Source organism: Schistocerca piceifrons, chromosome 2, assembly GCF_021461385.2.
Source record: "Schistocerca piceifrons isolate TAMUIC-IGC-003096 chromosome 2, iqSchPice1.1, whole genome shotgun sequence".
In the NCBI taxonomy this organism is placed as follows: domain Eukaryota; kingdom Metazoa; phylum Arthropoda; class Insecta; order Orthoptera; family Acrididae; genus Schistocerca; species Schistocerca piceifrons.
Genome location: NC_060139.1, coordinates 260,950,260 through 260,976,816, shown reverse-complemented (window position 1 = coordinate 260,976,816; position 26,557 = coordinate 260,950,260). Strand labels below are relative to the sequence as shown.

General features: G+C 37.8%; 1 protein-coding gene across 1 annotated transcript in view; it reads right to left on the bottom strand.

Annotated features, from left to right (window-relative positions):
- Positions 1 to 26,557, bottom strand: part of LOC124776932 (ryanodine receptor) — a 694,095-nt gene that overhangs the window by 97,231 nt on the left and 570,307 nt on the right. Inside the window, exons 78-80 of the mRNA XM_047252151.1 lie at positions 12,461 to 12,554; positions 7,249 to 7,418; positions 198 to 267 (exon numbers count right to left, since the gene is read on the bottom strand). Coding sequence (XP_047108107.1) covers positions 198 to 267; positions 7,249 to 7,418; positions 12,461 to 12,554 — 334 coding nt within the window. The remainder of the gene's footprint in view (positions 1 to 197; positions 268 to 7,248; positions 7,419 to 12,460; positions 12,555 to 26,557) is intronic.

Sequence of the window (26,557 nt, the reverse complement as noted above, 5' to 3'; positions counted from 1 at the left end):
TCCATTGTTCGCTATAGAGATCAGACGGAGTTATGGTTAGTAATAGTAAGCAATTAATAAAAGAAAAATTAGAAAATTTTAATTCCAATTGAGTGAAGTTGTTGTATGTTATCTCTGTGTGAATGTAGGAAAGGATATTGGTCACTTTAAGATGAATAAAATGTAAATAAGACATGGAAGGGCTAGTATCTGCTTACATGGATTGAAGCTGCTCCCTCTTCATCACCGCCTTCTTCTTCACCTTCTTCTTCTTCCTCTCCACAAGACCTGATGAAGATAAAAGTACAAGCACACCTTCAATAGAAAGCTGGACACTACACACAGAATTATTTACAGTTGGAACATATGATTGGCATGTTTCTAAAATGTGATGCTCCCATGAGGTTTTGCCAAGCACATATGAAAATCCACTTTCTATCTGTTTCAGTTTCCTTCCTCTTAATCTGTTCATCTTTAAATGAACTTTCCATACACATATAAGATAAAGAATAGTATGTTTACAAACAGAATCCTCTTCTTCAATCATGTGAGACAGTCCGACTCCAGTCACCCCCCCCCCCCCCCCCCACACACACACTTGGAAGTATGTGCATTAAGTGCATCTTTATATGCAGTTGACCCTTTGGTAATAAACAGTAAGGACATGAGAGGATACAGTGATGCTACAGAAGAATGCTGCAGATTAGATGGGTAGATCAGTAACAAATGAAGCAATACTGAATCAAATCACAGAGAAAAGAACTTAATGGCCCAAATTGAGTAAATGAAGTGATAGATTGATAGGGCACATCTTGAAGTCTTGAAACACCAGGAATCGTAAATTTGGTAACAGAGGGAAATGCATGCAGGAGGTAGGAAATGGGCTAAAACTGTGTGAAATGGATCTCTTGGATTGAAACAAGAAAAAAATAACTACACTTTTCATAATATTGTTATATTCCATCCTGGATTTTCCATTTAAAATTTTTTACACATATTTTCATTTAAAATTTAATAAATAACTTGTCACAAAACATGTAAATGTTCAGTACACCGAAGTAAATATGATAACTCTTAGGCTATATTTAGCCATGCATCATCAAATACACTGACGGAAAAAAAACGGCAACATCAAAAATTAATTAATGTAGAGTAACAAAATTTCAGGAATACTATTGTCTAGGCAAAATATTTACGTGATTAACAATGCAATATAAACCATTACAAATGTGAAATGTTGGAACATTAATAATCAGTGTAACTGCCGGAACATTGAAGGCAAGCATGCATACGTGGATGCATTGTATTGTACAGGTGCTGGCTGTCAGTTTGTACATTAGAGTTCCATACCTGTTGCATTTGGCCTGTCAATACAGAGAGAATTAGTGTTGTTTGTGGATGATGCTGGAGTTATCATGTTATGATGTCCAATATGTACTCAATTAAAGACAGACCTGGTGATCAAGCAGGCCAAGGCAACATGTTGGCACTCTCAAAGCAAGTTGCGTTACAACAGCGGTATGCAGGTGAGTGTTATCCTGCTGGTAAACATTCCCTGGAATGCTGTTCACAAATGGCAGTACAACAGGTCAAACTGACAGACGGATCTACAGATTTGCAGTCAGTGTGCATGGGATAATCACAAGAGTGTTCCTGTTGTCATACAAAATCACACCCAGACCCAGGGTTGCCACAAGTTTTCCCAAGTGATACTCCCTGATATTTCCCTGATTTCCAGACAAGTCTTAGCATTTTTCCCTCACAAATCTTGAGATCTCAAGGGTAAGCAAAGACAAAAGTTGGCAAAAAATTTAAGAACTACAGTATTTTTAAACATGTGAGCAAACACCTTAAAGTACTATCATCAACATCTTTTGTAATGAACTGTTTTTAGATGGAGAAAACAAGCCAAATAGTATATATGTTTCATTAAGACACACTTATTTTATTTCAAGAAAACAAAACATATTTGGTGACAAAAATATGCATTTCATTGGCATCGCAAGACAGATTTAAAATACATTCACTCATTTCAGAAATAATCTCACAAAAAAGTAGGCCTCTTGAAAGAAGTGTATAAGGCAGGGAAGAGTTGTGTAAATCAACACTATAAGTGACTGCCAACAAAATGTTGGTTCTACTATGTCCATTATTGTCAGTTATTACCCATTGTGTTATGTCCATTGTTTTACAGGTATTGTGTGGTTTTTCTTTCAAGAAATACGTTAGTACATAGTGTACAAACTGCCAGCGACTACCACGATTTTCTTCTTCTTATCATCCATACTTTCTAATATATAAACTACTTTCGAAGTGCCAGAATGCACTAGAATAAATAAAATGTCTATAAAACACCGCACTGTACAATGTGCTTGTGGTGAGGATCTGCATCCTCATAGTGGCACAACTAGCGCCACTTTTGTGTGACTGGTGTGAAGACTGAATGGACATCATCTTTCAGATGTAGAAACATGCTTACCAACTTTCATTTGTGTCACACAACTCCTTCTCGGTGTTTCAATTTTTCCCCATCAGTGTAGAAATATCATTATACAACACTTACTTACAATGATCACATTACTGCACTATATTTGTACAGAAGTCAAATTTTACTAATACTAGCATTATTAGATGTTATCAAAAATATACACATCAGCCGGTTCTTCTAATTAATTCATCAATGGAGCAGGAGGAGTATACCACTAATAAATCCTTTAGGCTCCTCTTCAACTGACCTTTATTTGTAGATACATTTTATGGTTGCTTGCAAGTTATTGAATATGTGTGTTCTTGCATAATGCGTACCTCTCTGGACCAAAGCAAGTCACTTAAAATTTTTCTCAAGATTATTCTTATTTCTGGTATTGACCCCATGAACTGAGCTGTTGGTTTGGAAGAAAGATACATTTTTAATGACAAATTTCATTTGCGAATAAATATGTAGTACCTCTGATTCCTTAAACAGGCCACTGCACGACGTTCTTGAGTTCACACTACAAATAATTCTTATTACACATTTTGCACACAGAAAACATAAGCTTGGATTGTTGTCCCCAAAATAGTCCCATTGGATATTACAGATTGAAAGTAAGCAGAGTACACCAGCTTTTTTTATTTTTATACCTACTATGACTGACAACATTCACATTGCAAACAGATTTGTTTAGGAACTTCGACAGTTCTGTGGTATGCTCCTCCCAGCTGAATTTATTATCAAGCTATAATGCCAAAAATTTCACACTGTCAACTTCTACTACTTGCTTGTCATCATATTTAGGAATATACTGGCAGGAAACCTCTTACAAGTTCTGAACTGCATACAATGAGTTTCAATATTATTCACGTATGGGCCCAACTGGACCACGCGAGTTACAATCAATCAATGTCACTTTTGATGATTGGCCTTCCTTTGTGTCCAAATTTGTTTCATCCTTTCAGAATGAAGTCTCTTTCTTTCATCGGACCACGGTGTTCCAGTCCGTTTTCTAATTTGCCTCTGACCAACTTTACAATCAAACATCTTTTGTCTGAATGTTTTTCTATCTGTAATGTCTGCCTGAGTTATGCTGGGTACTTTGAGACCCTCCTTAATTGCAGCCATCCATTTAATTGGACCAGTTTTGACCTTACTTCCGTTTTCATGGAATTCTACTATTTTTTTTTTGTAAACCTAGTGGATGCCATTCTTTTAATATTCCCCTAAAATTTAAGTCTTTGTTTTCTCATGTCACCATGTATGTCTGTGTATTCTTCTCTTTCCTTATAACTTCTCAGCCTATAAGATTGTCCATCAGTAATTTTGGGGCCTAACATTTTCCTAATAATCTTTCTTTCTTTCTTTTGAATTTCATCAATATCTCTCTTTCTACTTAAAATTAAAGTATCTGCTCCATAAAGACATTCAGGTTTGATTACAGTACCATAATACTTCAGTTTACTATGTTGAAAGTGATTTTTTATTATAACTATTTTCTGCTAATTTGAATGCAGTTGCCATTTTTTGACAGTGAACTTGTTTGCACTTTTTCCAGACCATTTTCCTTTATGATTTCCTCCAAGTATTTAAATTGAGAAACCATTTTTATTTTTCCATATTTCATGTTCAGAAACTTTGGTGCTTGTTTGTTGCATGTCATATATTCCATTTTTTGAATGTTATTTGTAGTCCTATTTTTTCCACAACTTCTTTAAGAATTTCAATTTGTTTTTGAGCTGTGGTGATATCCCTAGTGAAAATTTCCAGATTATCTGCAAAGGTGAGGCAGTCTACTTTAATATTACTTATACCTAGCTTGATTGTTTGTTCTATATTGTAACTTGACTTTTGCTCTCACTATTCTGTTATCACCTTTTCCAAAACACAGTTAAACAGTAAAGGGGAGAGTCCATCTCCCTGTCTAACACCAGTCTTTACATCAAATGGTTCAGAAATTTACTCACAAATTTAATTTCAGAACTAGTCTTGGTTAACATTTCCTTAATCAGTGTTAGAGTTTTATTATATAGCCCTTGTTCCTTTAAAATTAGGAAAAGAGATTCATGATCAACTGAGTCATATATGGCCTTTTTAAAATCCACAAATGTACATGGAATATTGTTACTAGAATTAAGCGTAATGATTAGTTTTAAATTAAGAATTTGTTCCGGACAGAATCTATTTGATCTAAGGCCTGGTTGGTAATTCACCAATTTTAGGTTCTAACTGTTCGTGGGCTCAACCAAGAGACACTGTGGGAAAAGTTGGTATGTGACCGGGAGAAGAAAGATTCCTCAGTAATTATTAATATTAGTTCTATCCCCTTTTTTATGCAATGGATGGATTAGGGCAGTTTTCCAGTCCTCAGGTATTTTCTCAGTTTGCCAGATATGTCCTACTAATTGAGTGATCTCTTTTATAGTGTTAGGGCCAGCTGATTTTAGTAGTTCTGCTGTTATACCGTGTTCTCTGGACGTTTCATTGTTTTAAAGTCTCTTAATTTGTTCAGTTTTTTTTTTTATTTCATCAGGTTCTTTAGAGTTAGCATCGGTGTTATTAGTCTGCTGTGGCTGGAATTTATTTGCTGGCTCTGGACAGTTCAATAGTTTTTCAAAATAATTAGCAAATACCTTATACTTTTACTGGCTGTTAAGAGCCAAACTGCCATTTTCATTTTTGAAGCAAGGACTCTGAGGTTGGTAACCAGTTAGTTTTGTTTTGAATGTTTTATAAAAGCTTCTTGCATTGTTCTTTTGGAAGTCTTTTTTGATTTCTAAAAGTTGGGAATTTTTGTAGTTTCTTTTAGTCTGTCGGATTAATTTAGATGTTTCTTTTCTTACAGTTAGAAAGGTGTTGTATGTATCAGCAGTTTTGTTACTATTCCAAATTGTGACTGCCTCATGCCTAGACTTAACTGCTGTTTCACAATCCACGTACCACCAAGTGTGTTTTTGTTTCTTTCAAAGTGGAATTAAATTATGTGCTGTTTTGATGAACTTTTCTTTTGGACTTTGCCAATTGTTGGATTGTTTTTTGTCCAGTTCGCTTGTTAGAGGTGGGGTTATTTTAGCAGTGTCAAATTTTAGGATAGCATTTTTTGTTTTGAACAGATTTCATGGTTGAAGTTTTACTTTTATTTGCATTAAATAATGGTCAGAATCAATATTGCCCCTTTCTTAACTTGGACATTTAAATTGTCTTTGTAGTTAGCAGATGAAATCACTACATGATCTATTTGAAATTCCCCAATAAACATGTGGGGTGCCTGCCAAGATTTTTGTTTAGAAGAGTTCTTTTTAAAATGTGTCAACATGATTTTGAGATTAAAATTTTTGCACAATTTGACGCGTCTTTGGCCATTTTGGTTTTTCCATTTATGCGCAGGAAATCCACCCACCATTTTCTTACATTTCTTCTCTTTACCTCTTTGAGTTGCGATCATCATGCACTGGTGTTGCTGTTCGCAGTGTGGTCTCAGCTCTCTGAGACTGCAGACGTGTGTGCAAGTTGCATTTATGTGAGTGTTTGTGTGTGCGTGTGTGTATGTATGTCTACTACTGATGAAGGCCTTAATGGCTGAAAGCTTTAATTGTGTGAATCTTTTTGTTGTGCCTATCGCGACTCAGCATCTTCGCTATATGGTGAGTAGCAACTTTCCTTCTCTGGTATTGTTACATTACAATTTTAACATGGTTTTACAGAATTTTCGAGATGATGCTTTCTAATGTTGCCCAAGTTTATTTAGTGACAAGACCAAGGCTCGAATACAGTAAGCAAGTTAAGATGAATAAGGTTTGCAGTAGTTATGCAGAGATGGAGAGGCTTATGGTTCAAATGGCTCTGAGCACTATGGGACTCAACATCTTAGGTCATAAGTCCCCTAGAACTTAGAACTACTTAAACCTAACTAACCTAAGGACATCACACACATCCATGCCCGAGGCAGGATTCGAACCTGCGACCGTAGCAGTCCCGCGGTTCCGGACTGCAGCGCCAGAACCGCTAGACCACCGCGGCCGGCAGGAGAGGCTTACACAGGAAAAACTAGTATGGAGGGCTGCAGTACACCAGCCTAGAGGCTGAAGATGATGAGAACAATAACAAGAGGGTAGAAGGAGATGGGGAGGAGACCTGCTTGTGGATTAAAAACTGGATTTACAGAAACAAAAGATGATAAACAAGTATCACCCACTAGAAACTTTATGTTTATATTAATCTGTATGTGTTTGAAGAGGGACAGACTTTGGATGATGAAAGAAATCATTCAGTTTTTCTGTTTCATGTGATTATACTGCAACAGTGACATCCAAATATGGACAGAAACTCACTTGCTTGCACTTAGTGGATTCTAGGGCCTTTCCTTCAAAATGTAAACAATGGTACAGCAACTGATAAAGGGCTACACACTACACTGCCAGTGGATTTCTCACAATAATAACTGTTAAGCTGGAAATAAGTGAAACTGAAAATGTAGCATTCAGTAAACGAAAACAGCACAGTCAACTTAGCTGGAAATTCAAAACCATATTTTCCAAGAAAATAGTTAAGTGTTACAAAATCAATCATCTGACTGTCAATAGCACCTGATCTCAAATTTACAGAAAATATACATTCAAAGTGGGACTCAGAAGCAAAGATTTTCATTGGGCCACAAATGTGATGAGTATAAATTTGAATTCTTCAGTCGAAAGCACCAGAAAAATATTTCACCAGTGGAATAATAAGGAAAAAAAGAGATCAATATCACGTTTCATTGATGTAAGTTCAAATTTACCTAAGTAGATTAAACTTACTTGGACTGAATTTCAGCATACGACATGTAAAGTGGATCTTCTTGGAGAGCTCCAGTTCGTTCAGTCATGGCTCCTCGGCAGAAGGTTGTCACAAGTTGATTTAGAGGATCTGGTTTTCCTTCATCTTCCTGTTCATCACGCTTTTTCAGTTCAGCGTCCTCAAAGGATTGCTGCATTTCAAGGATACAACAAACTGTTAATTCATTAATTGCATTAAACAAGCCCTACCTAATGGGCAACTCTAACCTAACATCTATGTTAATGACACACATACAATCTAAAAAAAAAAAGTTCTGTATATAAAGAAGACTTAAAGAAAATTCACACAAAGCATGGAATCTCACACATGTAGTCATTTTGCTCTCTATGATGGGAAGAGCATGGGTTAGAATTGTTTAACTTTTCTACTGCCCAGTTTTTGGAGTAAAATACCTGTCTGTGACCCTGTGTGTGAAATGGGAGTGTGATCCAAAGGCAGAATTGTTTTGTAAGTGTGCACATGACTATCACTGTGGCATGATTTTATCAGTGCATGTTGTATAATGCTCTTTTTCTTCTTAGTACATCATGTAACATTTGGTAAATTCAGCATCACAAATTATCATACAGAAAAGCGTGTGATTTGTATGGTATACCTAGATCGACCCAACAAAGTACAGTACAGGAAATACATCCAAACAAAACTGGGAGGACAACCACAAGTAAATGAGGTAGAAGAAAAAAATGTTGAAGCAAGGTATCTTGAGGGTTGCACATTGGGGATTTCCTTTCACTAAACTGGATGGTTTTTAGTGAAAAGCTATCTTGATAAAAGAGAAGATATTTTCTAACAAGAAGAATGTGCACATTTTTTCCTCAAGCAGCATTCAGAAGAGCTCCCCATTTGCCTAAGCAAAATTATTAAAAGAGTTTATGCAGGAGTGAATAACATGACAGTTAAATTATATTTCTCCAATATAAGCCAGTGCTAGAAAATCTTCCACCTAGCAACATAATTAACTACACTATGTGATCAAAAGTATATGGACACCCCCAAAAACATACACTTTTCAATTAGGTGCATTGTGCTGCCACCTACTGCCAGGTACTCCATATCAGCGACCTCAGTAAATCAGATATCGTGAGAGAGCAGAATGGGACACTGCGGAACTCACAGATTTCAAACATGGTCAGATGATTGGGTGTCCCCTGTGTCATACATTCGTACACAAAATTTCCACATTCCTAAACATCCCTAGGTCCACTGTTTCCGATGTGATAGTGAAGTGGAAATGTGAAGGGACACATAAAGCACAAAAGCATACAGGCTGATCTCCTCTGTGGACTAACAAAGACCGCCAACAGTTGAAGAGGGTCGTAATGTGCAGACATCTATCCAGACCATCACACAGTAATTCCAAATTGAATCAGGATCCACTGCATGTACTATGACAGTTAGGCAGGAGGTGAGAAAACATGGATTTCATGGTCAAGCAGCTGCTCATAAGCCACACATCATGCCAGTAAACGCCAAATGACACCTCGCTTGGTGTAAGGAGCGTAAACATTGGATGATTGAACAGTGGTAAAACACTGTGTGGAGTGACTAAACACGGTACACAATGTGGCAATCTGATGGCAGGGTGTGGGTATGGCGAATGCCTGGTGAACGTCATCTGCCAGCGTGTGTAGTGACAACAGTAAAATTCGGAGGCCGTGGTGTTATGGTGTGGTCACATTTTTCATGGAGGGGCTTGCACTCCATGTTGTTCTGTGTGGCACTATCGCAGTACAGGCCTACATTGATATTTTAAGCACCTTCTTGCTTCCCACTGTTGAAGAGCAATTCGGGGATGGCGACTGCACCTTTCAACATGATGGAGCCCCTGTTCATAACGCACAGCCTGTGGCAGAGTGGTTACACAATGACAACATCTCTGTAACGGACTGGCCTGCACTGAGTGCTGACCTGAATCCTATAGAACACCTTTGGGATGTTCTGGAACGCCAACTTCGTGCCAGGCCTCACCAACCAACACTGCAGTGCTCTGTGAAGAATGGGCTGCCATTCCCCAAGAAACCTTCCAGTACCTGATTGAACGTATGCCTGCGAGGGTGGAAGCTGTCATCAAGGCTAAGGGTGGGCCAACACCTTACTGAATTCCAGCATTACCGATGGAGGGTGTCATGAACTTGTAAGTCATTTTCAGCCAGGTGGCCAGATACATTTGATCACATAGAGTTTGAAGAAATCAACATGTCAGATGATCCAAGCAAGCAACAGACAATTACAAAACAAGGGACCAAGCATGCTGAAAAAGTGATGGATTCAACGAAATCTAGTGTCTCAATAATGATGGCAACAAGTGCTGATGGTAAACTGCTTCCGCCATAATGTGTCCTTTTTACATCTGAGTATTTGTGGCACAAGTGACAGGAAGGCCACCCAGGTGGAATCCCTTGCAATAGGAATAAAACTCGATGGTCTGATCTGCCAATATTTGAAGACTGGTTCTTTACAACTGCTTTCCTCTACTTGGAGAAGCAAAATGGACCAATAGTGATGATTGGGACAACTTCCTCAGTCACATTTCCCTACACATTACCAAAGAGTGTCAGTGGAACAATATTTCATTCATTTTCCTTCCACCTAACAGCACCTACCTCCTCCAACTACTTCTTGTAAGCTTCTTCAGACCAATGAAAGCAGTGTGGAGAGCTGGATCAACTGAACGGAAGAACTACACTCGCGGGACCATTCCTGAGGATACTTTTCCATCTCTTCTGAAGCAAACACTGACTAAGATTCCAGCAAATTTACTGAAAACATAATGAGTGAATTTTGGGCAGCAGGCCTAATCCCATTTGATCCAGATCATGTATTACAGAAATTGTCTGATAATGAGGAGGGCTGGCAAAGCTACACAGAGGCATGGACTTCCAGTTTCTAAGAAATGCTCAACGATATTTGTTATCCTCCAACTAAATCTGGTAGTTCCTGCTACCACAAAGTAGACATTCCTCCTGGGAAATCAATGATGGGCCATGGCTTCCAGGATTATGAAAACACTGCGGAAACATGTGATAGTGCTTTGAGCAGTAGAGGAAGTGAAAATAACCCATTATCCAACGGAGTTTTGCTGCTGATTATGAACACATATCTTGAAACAAGGAGCATATGAGGCAGTATGTTGGAATGGCAACAAATGTTGGTGCAAGGCAAGTATGTGTGAAATTCTTGCGTCCACACAGCAACAGTAGAAACGTATTTGTGTTTGCTGATCCGAGGCATACAGCTTCAGGATGGTAGGTCTGCAACTGTATAATATTGAGGAAAACTTGATAAATTTTTATTTTGTCCATCTCAGTTGTAAGAATATACAATTTATTGCTGCAGTGGTTAATTGTTTTGGGCTGACCCGCCCATTTTCAAACCTCACACCTTGTTATTAATCATAACTAGTTTTACAACATGGTGCCAAAAGGTGTGAATAGCTTTGTACAAGTCAAACTGTGAGCAACAAATACTCTCATTGATAAGACAGCCTATTTGACAACTGTTATACCGGAACGTCTCATAACAACTGCAGCAATAAATTGTATTTTCATGGAACTGAGATGGACAACATAAAAGATTATCAAATTTCCCTCGTATTTGTGTTTCCCAATGTCCTTGCTGAAGACACAATACAAAAAGAACAAGTTCTCTGAGTATGTACTACGCCAGTTGAGAAGAGGACATTTATTTTTAGAAAAGATGTGCTTTGACTCTAAAGCCATCGTAACTTAACGGCCAATGTTTGAAACTTAATGCTGAATATTGAGTAAGTGAACTGATTTTGATCTTGTAGTATAATGTCTTTGTTTTGTTTTTAATATTTTGATTTATACCTTCAAAAATTTGCAATTTAATCTATAGAAAATAAGACCCAACCATGAATATATAGAACCTTTAAATAAATAAAATTTGTTATTTCAACTTTTATCACTTATTCGTTATTATGAACATCCTTGAAATGTGTTAAATGTCACTAAAATCAAATAAGGATAATGTAGAATTTTAAAAGAAAACATCAATTTATGTCTGAAATACTCCCATGTAATTTGTAACTGCAGACAGGGATTTAAATCCATGGTGTGATTTCGGACACTTCATTTATCAAGTTTTTGTATGTACAGCCTCCTGAGGGTTTGAGGGACTTCGTCATTCAATTATGTAACAAAATGGAACACCTACGGCTGTCCAGTTTCAGTGCTTCAGTACACCATCTTCATGCTTTAACTGACACTGAGGGGGTTAACTCACAACATATTGGCACTGATGGAATCAAGTATATGATTTGAGTTAACCCCCTCAGGGCCAGTTAAAGCCTGGAGATGGTGTACTGAAGTAACAAAACTGGTAGCCATGTAATAAGTAACATCTTAAGAATGGCTGTAGGTGTTCCATTGTATTATGTAACTTCATTTATCTGTCTCAGGCAAGTATACGTACACACAAACTTTCTGTTTTTAGGATATATTATTTGTCATACACTTCCATAACAAACAATGTAATCAACATAACCAATACAAGCTATGGTGCAAATAACCTCAAAATGGTCAGAAATCACCCCATTTGACAGTGCGCCGAGAAAGCCTACAGTTGAAAGGGTGTTACTTTACACAATAATCACTGTGGTAGTAAGAGATAATTCCTCTAATCAATTATTCAAAATGACAGTCACAATCGCATTATTTATTTTGCCGCCAACCTGTTTCAACCCACAATGGGGTCATCTTCAGGGCATGGAGTTGTCACCCTGCCTGTGCATGGGAAGGGTGACGACTCCAGCGAGCGTCCAAATGGTGTAAATTGCCCTGAAGATGACCCCGTCGCAGGTGGAAACCAGTTGGCGGAAAATAAATAATCTGATTGTGACTGTCATTTTGAAAAATTGATTATAAGTAAACCAATCGCTGTTATCTCCACACAACTATGTTGTCTAAAAAAATAATTCCTCTGTCACGATAACACTTCTGTGGTCTGTGAGAAGCAATTATGCTACCATATTGCAGCCTCAAGGGCACATCTGACCTAAGCAAGTTAACACTTTAAGTGCAGTTACTGTTATGTGTTAAAAAATAATTTACAAAAGTGAATTAGTATATCCAGAAAGGCACAACAGTTAAAACTGAAGAAAATGTGCAGTAAAAGCTACTCCACTGATAATTATAACCAGTAGTTACTTACAGTCAGATCTTCAATCATTATCTCCTGGCCAACATTCTCATCCTGCAGCCACAGATCGCAATAGGAACGCACATAGATGTTGATAGCTCTGTGCCTGTAATAATTTTTTTTTCTTTACAGAAGTTGTGAAAAGAATAAAGACCAAATATAACTTTAAAAGTCATTGTGTGCACTAGAATTTTCTTGTATGTTTTGAGAGATAGACATAAGAAATTTTGCTACTGCGGGAGTAGAAGAATGTTTATTCAGCATAGTGGAGCATCTTTACAATTTAAATACTTAGTACTAATGATTAACACAAAGCTTATACTTGTATGTTGTCATCACCAGTCTATAAATTCAGATTCTATTTCTTTTCATTCCTCTTCAACAAAAAGTACCACTTTTTTCCACATCTTTGGTGAGCAGAGAAGAGATTCCTCTTTTGCAGTGTTATCTTAACAGCTGTTTCTGTTGAAGGCATTATGACACAATTATTCTTAGAGGCAATGGGGAGACCAAAAAGTTACAAAAATTTCACTACATTATTACCATGGGATTTGCTCTGCCAGTATATTTGTATATATCTTCAGAATATGTACACACACCTATATGAACTAACCCTCTCTCCCTTTTTTGTGGTTATTGCATACTACATTTTTATTATTTGCCTTTACTTCCCTACATGTTTGCTGTATGCAAGATATTAAAGAAACTGTTATATATTTTGAGACGCTCTAGCATGGACCAAAACAAGCCAAACATGTCCAGTAAACATGGGCACTAAAATGTTTACCGTAAGAGTTACGAGTGCTGGTTCCTCTACACTACTGTGAAATGTATCTCTATTACTATAATCTCTTTCCCGTTACAGACCTACAATAATAATAAGTTATGTATGAGGGTGAGTCAAATGAAAACCTTAAATTTGTAATAACAAATTGAAGTTTCACGCCATTATCCTGTAAGTTGGTAAGCGTGCTACAAACAGCATGCATAATGGCCTGTAGGTGGCAGCACAGTGCAGATGCACACATACCGTCGCATCAGTATAAAGATGGCCGCCCCACTTGCGACTTGCACCAGGGAAGAACAGCATTCTGTTATTTGGTTTTTGCGTAGTGAAGGTGTGAAACCTTTTGAAATTCATCGAAGAATGAAGGTTCAGTATGGTGATGCATATTTGTCACAGCAGCAAGTCTATGAATAGAGTAGAAAGTTCGCAAATGGTGTGACTTCAGTGGAAGATGCTCCTTGTCCAGGACAGGCATAATGAGTTGTGACTCCACAGAACATTGCAGCAGTTGAAGCAATAGTGAAGGAAAACTGCCGAGTGACACTGAATGACATTGCAGCATGTTTACAGATTAGTCATGGGTCAGCACACCACATTGTGCATGATATGCTCCAGTTTCACAAAGTGTCTGCAAGATGGGTGCCACGGCAGCTGACTCCTGAAGTGAGAGAATGATGTGTTGATGCTTGTGAAGAACTTCTTTGGCGCTTTGAACAAGAAGGTGATGGCTTCCTTGCAAGAATCGTTACTGGGGTCGAAACATGGGTTCACTTCCACCAACCAGAAACGAAGAGAGCGAACAAAGAATGGCGCCATTCCTCATCACCAAAACCAAAGAAGCTTCAAACAGAACCATCATCAGGGAAGGTTATGCTGACTCTCTTTTGAGACAAAAAAGGCATCAATTTGGAGCAATAATTACACGCCTAGAGGGACCACTGTCACCAGTGCATCATACACAAATAAAACGGCACTATAGATCATATTGTTAAATTTTGAAAAGAATCATAACGTGCTCTAAAACCTTATTTATTAAATATGAAATAGACAAAATGAAAACCATATGCAGTGTTCTTAAAAGGGAGCTGGAAAAGAAATGTGAAAGAGAATCCAACACAGAAATAAGACATGGTGTCAACATGGTTAAAGAAACTGATGCAGTTGCAAGTGTCTTTAACAATCACTTTCTAACAGTTGCTCAGAATACAGGCTATAAGAGCTCAGTCAAAGACACTATGAACCTTGTGAAAGGAACTGGATTGCGCAAAATAAGACAAATGCAGAAAGCCCCTTTCAGTCAGTGAGGTGAAAAGGATCATCACAAAAATGCAAAATAAAAATACACCTGGCTTTGATAACATTGCCACAAGGGTACTTAAACATCATGATAGTGCTATTTGTGTAATACTTCGTCATCTATTTAATGAATCCCTTCTACAAGGTATTGTTCCAGACAGACTAAAGTAGACCATTGTGAAGCCACTATTCAAGAAAGGGGGCTGTTTCAAACTACCACTCTATCTCCCTTTTAACATTTTTCTCAAAAATTCTGGAGAAACTGATGCATGGGAGAATTGTTGAAGACCTGAACATCAAAAAGGCACTTACTCATTGTCATTTCAGCTTCCAAACAGGCCTATCAACTGATGACCCTATATTTTCCTTTACCAAAAATGTTTTAGAAGCACTTAACAATAGACTGGCATCTGATGGTATATTGAGATATAATAAAGCTTTCGACTGTGTGAACCATGAAATCCTCCTTATGGGTTAATTGATGCAGTACGGATATGTCTTAAATTGTACCTAACTGATAGAAAACAGAGGGTATCACTTAATCATGGAGATGATACAATAACTTCACCTCACTGGGGAACAGTAAATACAGGGCTGTTGCAAGATTCTGTATTGGGCCCTTTGTTCTTTCTTATTTTTATTATTACCTTCCACTATGTACAAAAGCTATCTGCAAATTTACTCTCTTTGCAGTTGAAACACCAGACAACGATATTTCAACAACTGCCAATAATGTTTTCTCTGATCTCCAAAAATGGTTCAGTTTGAGAGGGTGCAGGCTTTTCTGCTATTTTATTGCTAAGAATTTCAATCAAAAAACTATTTCACTAATATGAAAATCCCATACTAACTTGATGTATAAATCAACACGTGTAAACAGTTATGTGTATGTGTGTGTGTGTGTGTGTGTGTGTGTGTGTGTGTGTGTGTGCTTGTTCATTTATACGTCAAGCTATAATGAAAAACATTTTGTTCAGGTGGTTGAATGTCAGAGTCTGAACAGAATGTCAGCTGCACATAAAGACAGAAGCTAATGACTAATCTCTTGTCTGACATATAGGCACTGTACAATAAATTCAGATTGTAGCCCCAAGTTGTTGGAATACTGATTTAATAGACACTAGTACTGAATCACGATTTAAGAAAATTTCACCTAGTCGGGAGTTCGGCGACTACTACAAAGGTGTGTGGGTTATTTGTAACACACACCTTGACTGAACTCTCACAAGTTGCAATGGTCTAACTTTGAATGCTAAGAAAACCCACTACAATCAGTTTCATAGGTCTCAAAAGTTCAGGAGGACGTAAATTAAAATGCATTGATCAAAACGCACACCAGGTACAGTTAATGTATTAAACACTAGTATATGTAATATTTATTATTACAATTTTGTAGATGAATACTATAGCCTACCTCATCACTGAAATTTTTATGCTTAACTTAATAATGTACTTTTTAATAATTCTATAACTTACAATGTGGAATAACTGTAATTTACGATTTAATTATGTTATACTTCGGTCCCACTGCAGTAAATGCCGAAGACTGCAACTATTGGCATATTTTTTCCTGTATGCATGTTATGTTACAATTTGTAATTATTAGCATATTTAGTTACTGTCCACAAGTATGGTTACAATATTTTAATTTTTAATTAAAAAAAAGGACTCACTCCAATCCATGCAATTCTTCTGTTTACTGGAGCAACAGAGCAGAAATAAATAAATAAACACCGTAAACAAATGAGGACACATTCCTCTGTTACTGTCCACGAATACAGCATGCAGTTAGCACCTGTTGGTGTTCTCATCTCGTCGAGGTCTCGTGTTCTGCCAGTGGTCTGCATCATCTTAACATGATATTTCAATGTTGCAACTCAAAATCTTCATAGACGTTCCCTGAGACAGTCTGCGTGGTTGACTGGGTCCAATCTTTATTCCTGGGCAGTGCCTGGAGTTACATCTACTGTCTGCTCTGGATGGGGCATTCCCTCTTCAGTCCATGCCCGCGAGGTATGCTTCCACACCATTGCAGGTGTTCCCTTTTTGTTCACATCCACTGTGGCAGCCTCTTGTCACAGTGGCTGCATCATGGTGTTCCGTAATCGGGCCATGCCTGTGAGGTGCGTTTTCTGCAGTCTTGGACCACTGTAGGCATTCCCTATGCCATCTGTGCCACTATGGCTATCTCTTGCAGCATTTTCTGTCTCCTAGTGTTCCATATTCAGTACACACCCACCAGGTGCATTTCCACGCTGCTCCAGATCTTTTCTATTCCGTCTAAGTCCACTGTTGCTGTCTCCAATTGTGGTGGCTGCCTCCTGGTGTTCCATACTTGGTCAGCGACCACGAGGTGCATTCCCTGGTCTTGTGCTGCTGTAGGCACTCACTATGCTGTCCACACCCACTGAGGCTTTCTATTGTAGTGGTGTCAGTCTCCCAGTGTTCCATATTCCTAGCTGCAGTAATGAACCTCAGAAACTGCAGTAACAACATCAAAAACCTGAGACATTAAGGATTGTGCTTCACAGGAGCAAAACTAATACAGAATGAGAGACAGCTACAGATGGAACAAGGAATGCTTATAGTATTGTGAGACTGCAGAGAAGGCACCTCATGGTCACAGAATGAATACAAAATCCCATGATGCGGCAACTGCCGTGGTATACTGTCGCAGTAGGCACAGGTGGAATACGGAACACTTGCAGCAGTGAGGAAGAGTACCTCACGGGCGCAGATCAAAGAGGGAACACTGGATCTGGAGCGGTTGGCAGACAGAACTCCAGGCACCACCCAGGCATAAATACAGAACCTGGCAAGCAAGGCTGCCAATCTAGAGAACATCTGTTGAAGACTTCAAGTTACAACATTGTAGTATTGTGTTGGGAAGATGCAGACCACAAGCAGAACACCAGATACCAATGAGAGAACAACAAATTGCTTGGAAAATCAAAGAGATTACAGCTGTTAGACATTTAGTGTCGTTAAGTTAAACCATATTCACAGTTGTGAGTAAGTGCAGAGCATATATTTTGTAGGTAGTTATCGCAATGAAGAGCTTGCAGTAGAGGAGACGTATAAGTATTCATAGCTCTTAAGGAAAGCACTTTAGAGTCCATGTTTACTAGACATTTTGTCTTGTTTTGGTCCATACTACCACCTCTCAAAATATGGAATTCTTTCTTTGATATCATGTATACTTCCAATACTGTGATAATTTTTCAAGGCTGCAATAATTTTATTGAAATATTAATCACCTTTATAGCTAGAATCTCTGTGTGCAGTAATTCCTTGTTATATAATTGATTTGTTAGGAAATCGGTAAAGAAAGGAAAATTAATGGTCCCATGTAGCAATCACAGTTTTCACAATGGCTGCAAAATATTGTGATTGTAAAAGAATCCATTGTACATTTTTAAGAGTCACCTTATATAATAAAAGAAACAAGTTAGAATAATGACAATATTACGAAAAGGCAGATTGAAACTCATCATATGGCAGAGATGTTGAGTCACAGACAGGCACATCAAAAAGACTGCTAAACAAGTGAACTTTTGGCCAAAAGGCCTTCTTCTAAAGTAGCAAAACACACAATTCACACAAGCACAACTCTCATACACACAACCACTGTCCACTTTAGAAGAAGGCCTTTTGGCTGAAAGCTCACTTGTTTGGCAGTCTTTTTGCTGTGCCTGTCTATGACTCAATGTCTTCAGTACATGGTGAGTAGCAATCTATCCTTTCCACAATATGGTCATTATTCCATCCTGGATTTTCCATTGTTCAGACATGTTTGAATAAGTACTCATTTTAACATTAGCTACCACAAATGAGGCCTCAATCCCAACAGTTGTGACAATACTATAATGAAAACACACACACACACACACACACACACACACACAAATTATATATATATATATATATATATATATATATATATATATATATATATATATATATATATATATTTTGGTCTTTAAATATGTCTGCTTGTGTCTGTATGTGTGGATGGATATGTGCATGTGTGCGAGTGTATACCTGTCCTTTTTTCCCCCTAAGGTAAGTCTTTCCGCTCCCGGGATTGGAATGACTCCTTACCCTCTCCCTTAAAACCCACTTCCTTTCGTCTTCCCCTCTCCTTCCCTCTTTCCTGATGAGGCAACAGTTTGTTGCGAAAGCTTGAATTTTGTGTGTATGTTTGTGTTTGTTTGTGTGTCTATCGACCTGCCAGCGCTTTTGTTCGGTAAGTCACCTCATCTTTGTTTTATATATATATATATATATATATATATATATATATAAGAGAGAGAGAGAGAGAGAGAGAGAGAGAGAGAGAGAGAGAGAGAGAGAGAGAGAGAGAGTTGTATAGAGCAAGATAACATAAAGGTGATGGACTTGCATTCAGGAGTGGCCCTGTTGAAATCTTTGTGTGGGTGTCGAGATTTAAGTTTTTAATAGTTCTCCTAAATCTCTTTAAGTGAATATCTGGATGGTTCTTTTGAAAAGAGTATGACTGATTTCCTCCCCCATAACTGTCCAGTCTGAACTTGTGCTTTGTGTCTAATGACCTTGTTGGAAAATAAAGAAAGAAAGGAAGACAACAGAGTTGATTAATACATAATGTTTTTAGAAATGGTCAGTTGTCAAATAGATGCATAAAACAGATGAGTCCTTTGTGGTAGAATTCTTTACCAATTGTGACGTGCAGAAGCTGTTTGTATCCGTGTAGAGGGTGGAGAAAATTTGATTTGATTTCTGAGGATTAATACTCATTCTCAATAACAGTCAAGATGGAGAGCAGAAGGGCCTGGAGAGATTCTGAAGTTTATCCAAATGTTCATTAAGTTTTTCCCAAACAGATTGACCACTGCGCATCACACTGCTATCTCAGAAATTACATCCCTGTTACAGAATATCATCCATACCTTAGGACAAGCTTGTGAATCTCAGTAAGCCACATAATAATTGGCTGTGATCTGAGTTTGAAAAATACACATGGTTCCAATGAAAACCACAAAACTGCAGCCCCCAGTATCACAAAGCTATCTCCTCATAGGAAATGTGCAAACTAATACGTATGTTTCCTTAGGAGCTCACTGAATATAACTTCAACCTCTTGCAAAATAATTGCAGGAAGATTCAGTAGACAATACCGGTTTTTTACAACCACTGCTGGTTCTCCGCAGCTCCTGAGTTGACTAACATGAGGGTCTTTCTAAAAGTAAAGAACATTTGTTTGTCCAGACATATTGATTCCAGATAATGCAAGAAAACTTTTTTACAAGAAATTTTGATATATTAGCTATTTTTCTATTTAGTTATCGTTCAAATTTAAAGATCTTTTGTAGTGCTGTAGTTGTTGAATAGTAACTAATATCCTCATTGAGTTAGAAAGAAAAACAGACAGACTTCAATTTGGAGGTAACTCCGGGTTCTAAGGCAAAGGCAGATCTTCAAAAACTTCCCACATAAAATGCCATTGCGAATCCTCCTTCAAAGCAGCAGAATGTGGGCAAGCATTACTGTAGAGAAGCACAATGTCGCTGGACAACAATCTATGTCATTTGTTTTGAAGGCACAGTGCAGTCTATGAAGGGCCTGACAGTAGGCTGCTGTACTTACAGTCTCTCCTCTACGCAAAAAGTCAATAAGTAGGGTATACTTTTACCCCAGAACACTGTGGCCAGAACCTTTCTGCTACTCACAATTTGTTTGGCTTTTCTTGATTTTTTTGAGGATCATTCCATTGACTTTTGCTTCCTTTATGGACTTTTACGTGAAAATCAGATATCGTCGCCAGTAACAATGTGGTTCGAAAACTGTTCACTATCCTTGTAATGTTAAATGAGAAAGGTCAGTGCAATTCCCGTTCATCATTTTTTGTGTTCATCTGTCAAAAGTCAAGGAACCCACCTGGCACACACTGTTCTATAGCCCAAATCACAACCAACAATTTGACAAGCAATCATGAAATTTTATGAAAGCACAAACTGAGTCCATCAATAGCGAAATATCTAGCCTGTTGAATTTTTTCCTCAATCCTCTATCATTCGTCATCATGAAAATACCTTTGTCTGCTATAAAACATGGTACACCATCTTCTAAATTGAAGCTTCACTCATCACATTTCTGCAAACTTTGCTCATCTGTCTGTATATTTTGACAGGTCAGGCTTTTTTTGAAGTCAGAATCTGTTTTATACAACTAGCCTCACACTTTGTGGGATCACTAATTTTGTCATGCATTTTAAAACCACACTAACAAACAATAAACAACTGTTCCTGCTCCCTGTTAGTGTCATACTGATGTCAAAGATTAGGAAGGTCTTTGACAAGATGGCACAGGTGGGGACAGAATTACGTGGCTTGTCAGATGAAAGCATTCTTCATTTTTAGAATGACCCTTGTCCATTTTTGGTGTATGTCAGAGGTTTGGAGCTTGCCATCTAACCATCAATGTACGGTATGTGGACATTCTGTCAGAGTCTTATTACAGTAGCAGATTAGTTGTGATGCTGATAGAGCTCTGACATAATTTGCATTTCAGCTACAGTTCTTTGTGAGAACCTTAGCGTTCAGCCAGATCAATGACGGTTGTTTTTTATCCTTTACTACTCTTCACTAATGATCCCGTATGAGAAATTGTTAATGTCGTAACATCCCTAGACACAGAGAAATGTAACAGGCTGCCTCTACTAGCATGCTTGTAGCACTCCTGATGTAAACTGTATTGATATCAACATCCCTCATGGATTATGCTTTAGGCCTGTTCTGAATGGCCGACTGCTATCTACAAGGCTGTACAAGGAGCAATCTATGATCGTGGGACTCATAATCAGCATGTCGCCAATCTCTCCAATTGTTATTGCCAGTAAATGAATCCTGCTGCTGCTGCTGCTGCTTCTTTATTCAAGCAGTTCCTAATCTGGTCTCAAGAAAGTTGAAAAAGCACTGGGAATTGAACCCAGGTCCTTCCATGCCAAAGGCAGTGATGTTAACCATTTAGCTACAGAAATGGTTTACTGTGTTAATACATTCAAATTTATTTATCCTTTTTCGTATATTATTTCATAAATTTATGAAAGTCAGTACTGTTAAAACATAGCCCAATATTGCATAAAACTTCCAGGCTAATAGGCTGTGGTCAATGTATTTCTTCTCCAACAATGGGAGACATCTTCAGAGGTAAAGTGGCAAACTGCAACCAGAACTCAAGGGAGCACTGAACATACAGGCGGTTTAGAGGCCACCAAAGTCCACCACATGATGTTGGCTACAAGATTATCTCTGGTAAGGCCAACATCCTCAATTGAAAGTAATCAATTGTCATTCTTACATTGTAATGTTGACATCCAAATTTTATCTAATTTGACATCTTCCTCCTTTCTGTTAAAATTATTATGGTGTTTACAAACCTCAACAGCTTCCCTAAAGAAAAGAGGAAAGTACTAAATTAGATAAAATTTGGATGGCAATGTTGCAACATAAGAACGATGATCAATTACTTTCAATCGAGAATGTTGGGGTTACCAGAGGGAGTCTCGCAGCTGACATCACGTGATGGACTGTGGTGCCCTGTACACTGCCCATACATTCAGCACTCCCTCGAGTTCTGTTTGCAGTTCTCTGCTTCACCTCTGAAGATGTCTCCTGCAGCTGGAGAGAAAACATTAGGAGAAAGCTTTATATATATGGAACACAGCCTATTAGCTTGTAAGTTTATGTGATGCCAGTAACAGCTGTGAAAGCTTGCATTGTATGATAGCCCAATAGTTTTGCAGGCCCGTTGTTTCTGATTGTATTGTGATGTGCTCAAAATTCTGATACAGAAAGTATAAACTTAATTTGTTTAAATTCACGTTTCAGACAGTAATATGGAATTCTTCATGAAAACCCCCTATTAAAAGGCGATATACTTCAAGTCTGCTCTAACAAACATGCCCCCCTTCATGCTCATTTTACAAAGATTATTCAATGTACAGAAGTGAAAAAATCTTTTACAGTGTGAGCACTAATTAGCAGTTTTAGATAATTTGTAATTATTATGAAAAAAGAAGTAAAATAGGAATGAATGAATATTTCATCAATATATGTGCATTCTGTTGATTCTCTTCACATATATACAGCCAGATTTCATTGACCTGATGATACGATATTTCGACAGTCCAATTGGTCGCCATCTTCAGATGAGATTTCAGGTGCACAATCACGCTGGAATTGAAGTAACATCAGAGATGATGCCCTTTTATATCCAAGGAACAGACTACTAAGCATGCACGAGAAGGGAATTATTGAGGGAAATAAGAATCTTTTAGTTCTTCCTGCTAATAATGAAAGTGCCACTGTTCTTCTCTCTCGTGAAGATTATTTGGCAAAAATGACTTGTCTTTTTGGAGGATTCTGCATATTGTAAACTACAGGGTGATTCTACAGACCAGATAAAATGGATGATCATCTCATTTATTAAGAAGAGCTCCTTACCTGATGATACATTAAAAAACTTCATCCCAGGGCGACAGTATCACCCAGGTTGTATGGTTTCCCCAAGGTTCATAAACCTGCAACACACCTTCATCCAATTTTCAGCAGTTTTTCCACTTCTACTTATAATATATCCATATATCTTGCTTCTATTCTTAGCCATGATGTGGACAAATGTGAATGTCATACATCCAACTCAACCAATTTTATTCAACGTCTGAAGTCTCTATGCTTTGGAACATCTGACCTTCTAGTTAGTTTTTATATTGTTTCACTTTTTACTCAGGTACCTTTACAGGAGTCCTTGTTGATAATTGGTCAGCTTTTGGATGATGAAACTACTGAAGTGTGTCGTTATGCATTGACACTGACATATTTTTTATTTAATGATACATTTTTTTAACAAACTGATTGTGTGACTATGGGGAGTCTTCATTCGCCTGTTGCTGTGGATCTTCTCAAGGAATATTTTTAAGATTTCACACTCAGGACTTCTTCTCTTAAACCCACATGGTTTTTGAGATACATGCATGATATTTTGATTGTTTGGATACATGGAATGGAAGCTCCTCATTGGTTTTTAGATCATTTTAACTGTCTTCATCCGAACTTCAAATTTATGATGGAAATAGAAAAAGATGGCAAATTATCTGTTTGGGATGTTTTAGTGTACAAAAAAAGAAAATGGGACTTTGGGACACAGTATATACTTAAACCTACACATTTGGACCACTGTCTCCATGCCACTAGTTGTCAACAACCACATCAATGCATGGGAGTTTTATGTACACTGGTCAAGAGTGCTCATGCTATTTTGGATCCTGATAATTTAATGGAGGAACTGTATTATCTTAAAGTTGTTTTCAACCAAAAAGGATATACAGATCATCAGATTGTTTGTGTTATCCAGTTTCGACCACCATGTGAATCAACAATGGACACTCATAATTCACTTGCTTTTTTACACTTTGTCGGGAGTATTTCTTCACAAACTTTAAGAATCCTCAGGAAACATGATATTGAGAATATCCTTTCATCTTTGACCAAAACTACAGCCCTTCTTGGATCTATTAAAGATGATTTGGCATTGAGGAAGCCTGGAGTATATAAATTTCCTGTCAATGCAGAAAGGCTTATACTGGATGGACTATTTGTATGGTTCATGACCAATTTGTGGAACATCATTGTCACACATGTTTGCTCCAGCCTGAAAAATCTGCCTTCACTGAACATTATCTCAATGAAGGGCATAATATGTTGTTTAAAGAGACACAAAATATTGTTCCCACTTCCCGTTACTGGGATTGTTTACTTAAGGAATCCATTGAAATATGTTTATCTGGTGACATTAGTAACAGAGATAAAGGTTTTCCTGTAAGCTGGCAATGAATTCTACACAACACTGGTGACTACTTTGAAGGACAGTAAGAGGTGCAAACATGTAACTCTTTTGTATTGGTTGTGAATAAATAGTTGCCACATTTAATTTCCAACCCTCGTATTTTATTAGACATAAAACAACAATAGTCTGGTTTTTAACTGGCTGCATCTTAATTTCTGATTAATTGCTTTTGTTAGTTTCTACTGTGGCAGTACTGCAATTCTTCACTTCACAGAAGGCAGCCCTTCCACTTCTCTCACAAGCACAGCAGCCTGTTACCAGGGTATAAAAGAGCCACTGTGTCTGATGTTACCAGAGTTCTGGCATGACTGTGCACCTGCAATCTCACCTGAAGGTTACAACCAGTTGGACCATAGAAATATCATGTTATCATGTAACAAAATGTGACTGCATACCCATGAAGAGCATCAACATTTACTATGCCAAGAAAATATCAGTGATCACTTACGTGCAATCTGTCAAAATTGTTACTATTTAAGATGTGGGCATCTTGCTGGGGAAAGAAGAGTATCTGGTTCCAGTGCGATTTCTGCTAACAGCTACTTTAGAAGAAATCATAAACTGTGAGATTTTTTTTATTTTTATTGTTTTTTATTTTTTTTTTTTTTTAAATGGAAGGGTTGCTTAATTTCGCCAGTCATTTTTTTAACAATTTGTGCAGTTGTGTAATCTTCTGGAGAATAATGCTTATAAAGATATTAGAAAGGAAGTAATGGAAATTTATCCAGCTATATGTGAATGCCTAAAACAGAATGGTAGCAAAACAATCAAATCTGTTGTTATGAGTGTAACAATGACATTGCCACAAAGTCTATTTTAAACAAGAATAAATAAACTAAATTATTACACTGTTCTTCATAACTAACTGAGGTCTGAACCAAATAAACTGTTATGGATTTTTTAAAATGCAGGTACCATCATAAAACAGCTCAGAGATGTGAGGGCCACGTAATTTCCAACATGTGCTTCACCTATCCACAAAATTATCACTGTAAGCTCTATGTTTCTGATAATGCTGTGTCTCTACCAGATGAATATACAGCACTGGTCCCCGAGGGCAGCGCTAACATGCAGTAACAGCACGGCATCTCACACAAAGAACAGTCATCCACCTACTAGATGACACACATATGAGAATTTACTTTGTGCTTCCACTACAAGACTTTGAAACAGGCCTTTCTCCACCAATAGTTACAACTGCCATCAAAGAGCGTGCTGAAATCCAGAAATATTTTTCTGCGCCCTACAAATAGTTCACAGGATGACATTCACGGATCAAGCACACAATTTAAGTGATTGCATGCAGACACTTGGCCGGTTCTCTTTGGTCCCATTTCCAGTCACCACTGAGTCATCACCCAGCGGTTGTCAGCACCAACAACATAGTTCTTTACAGATGCCTACAATATATCTGCAGAGCCGACCAGTCTAGTAATCAGACAGTTTACACCAAGTATCGAACATTTTTTACGTGAATTTTAACTCTCAAAACTTCAACTAGACAGCTGGAAAACATACAATTTGTTGGGTTAAATTAGGTTCATCAGCACCATGCCTGGAAAGCAGAAGTTGAGCATCTATTTTGTGATGTGATTATTTTAATAAATGATTACTGTTCTACTCATGTGTTCCTATAGTGATTCCGTTTTAGGGTTATTGCCCTGTGAAAGAGTGTGTGTAGCTAGTGCCAGCAGGCCATTTCCATTTAGCTACACATATCTGTGGCAGGGGGTTCACTCCCTGCTACTTTTATATTGGGCACCTACCACAGGTGTACACAACAAATAAGTTGATTGTATTTTTATTGTACTGAGAAACAATCAACATTTACTCTTCTCTATTAGACAATGGACAGATATAGGCCTGATAGTACTAGGCAGATCACTGGTTTGTAAGACTTCTACACAATGTACATTCAGATATGTTGTATTTTCTCTTGGGCCTGAGATTCTGTGTTCATCTGTTTTATCTTCTTTGATAATGAAAGAAACAAAGCTAAAGAGGTGTTAAATGGAACAAAGTAATGCACATGTACTGCTGTACTTGCAGAGCACACAAATCAAACACAGATGTTGTCAGAGACAAAAGTCCTGCAATAAATTTTAGGAAAGAAGGCCCAAATACTGGCTCTGGAGCTGCTC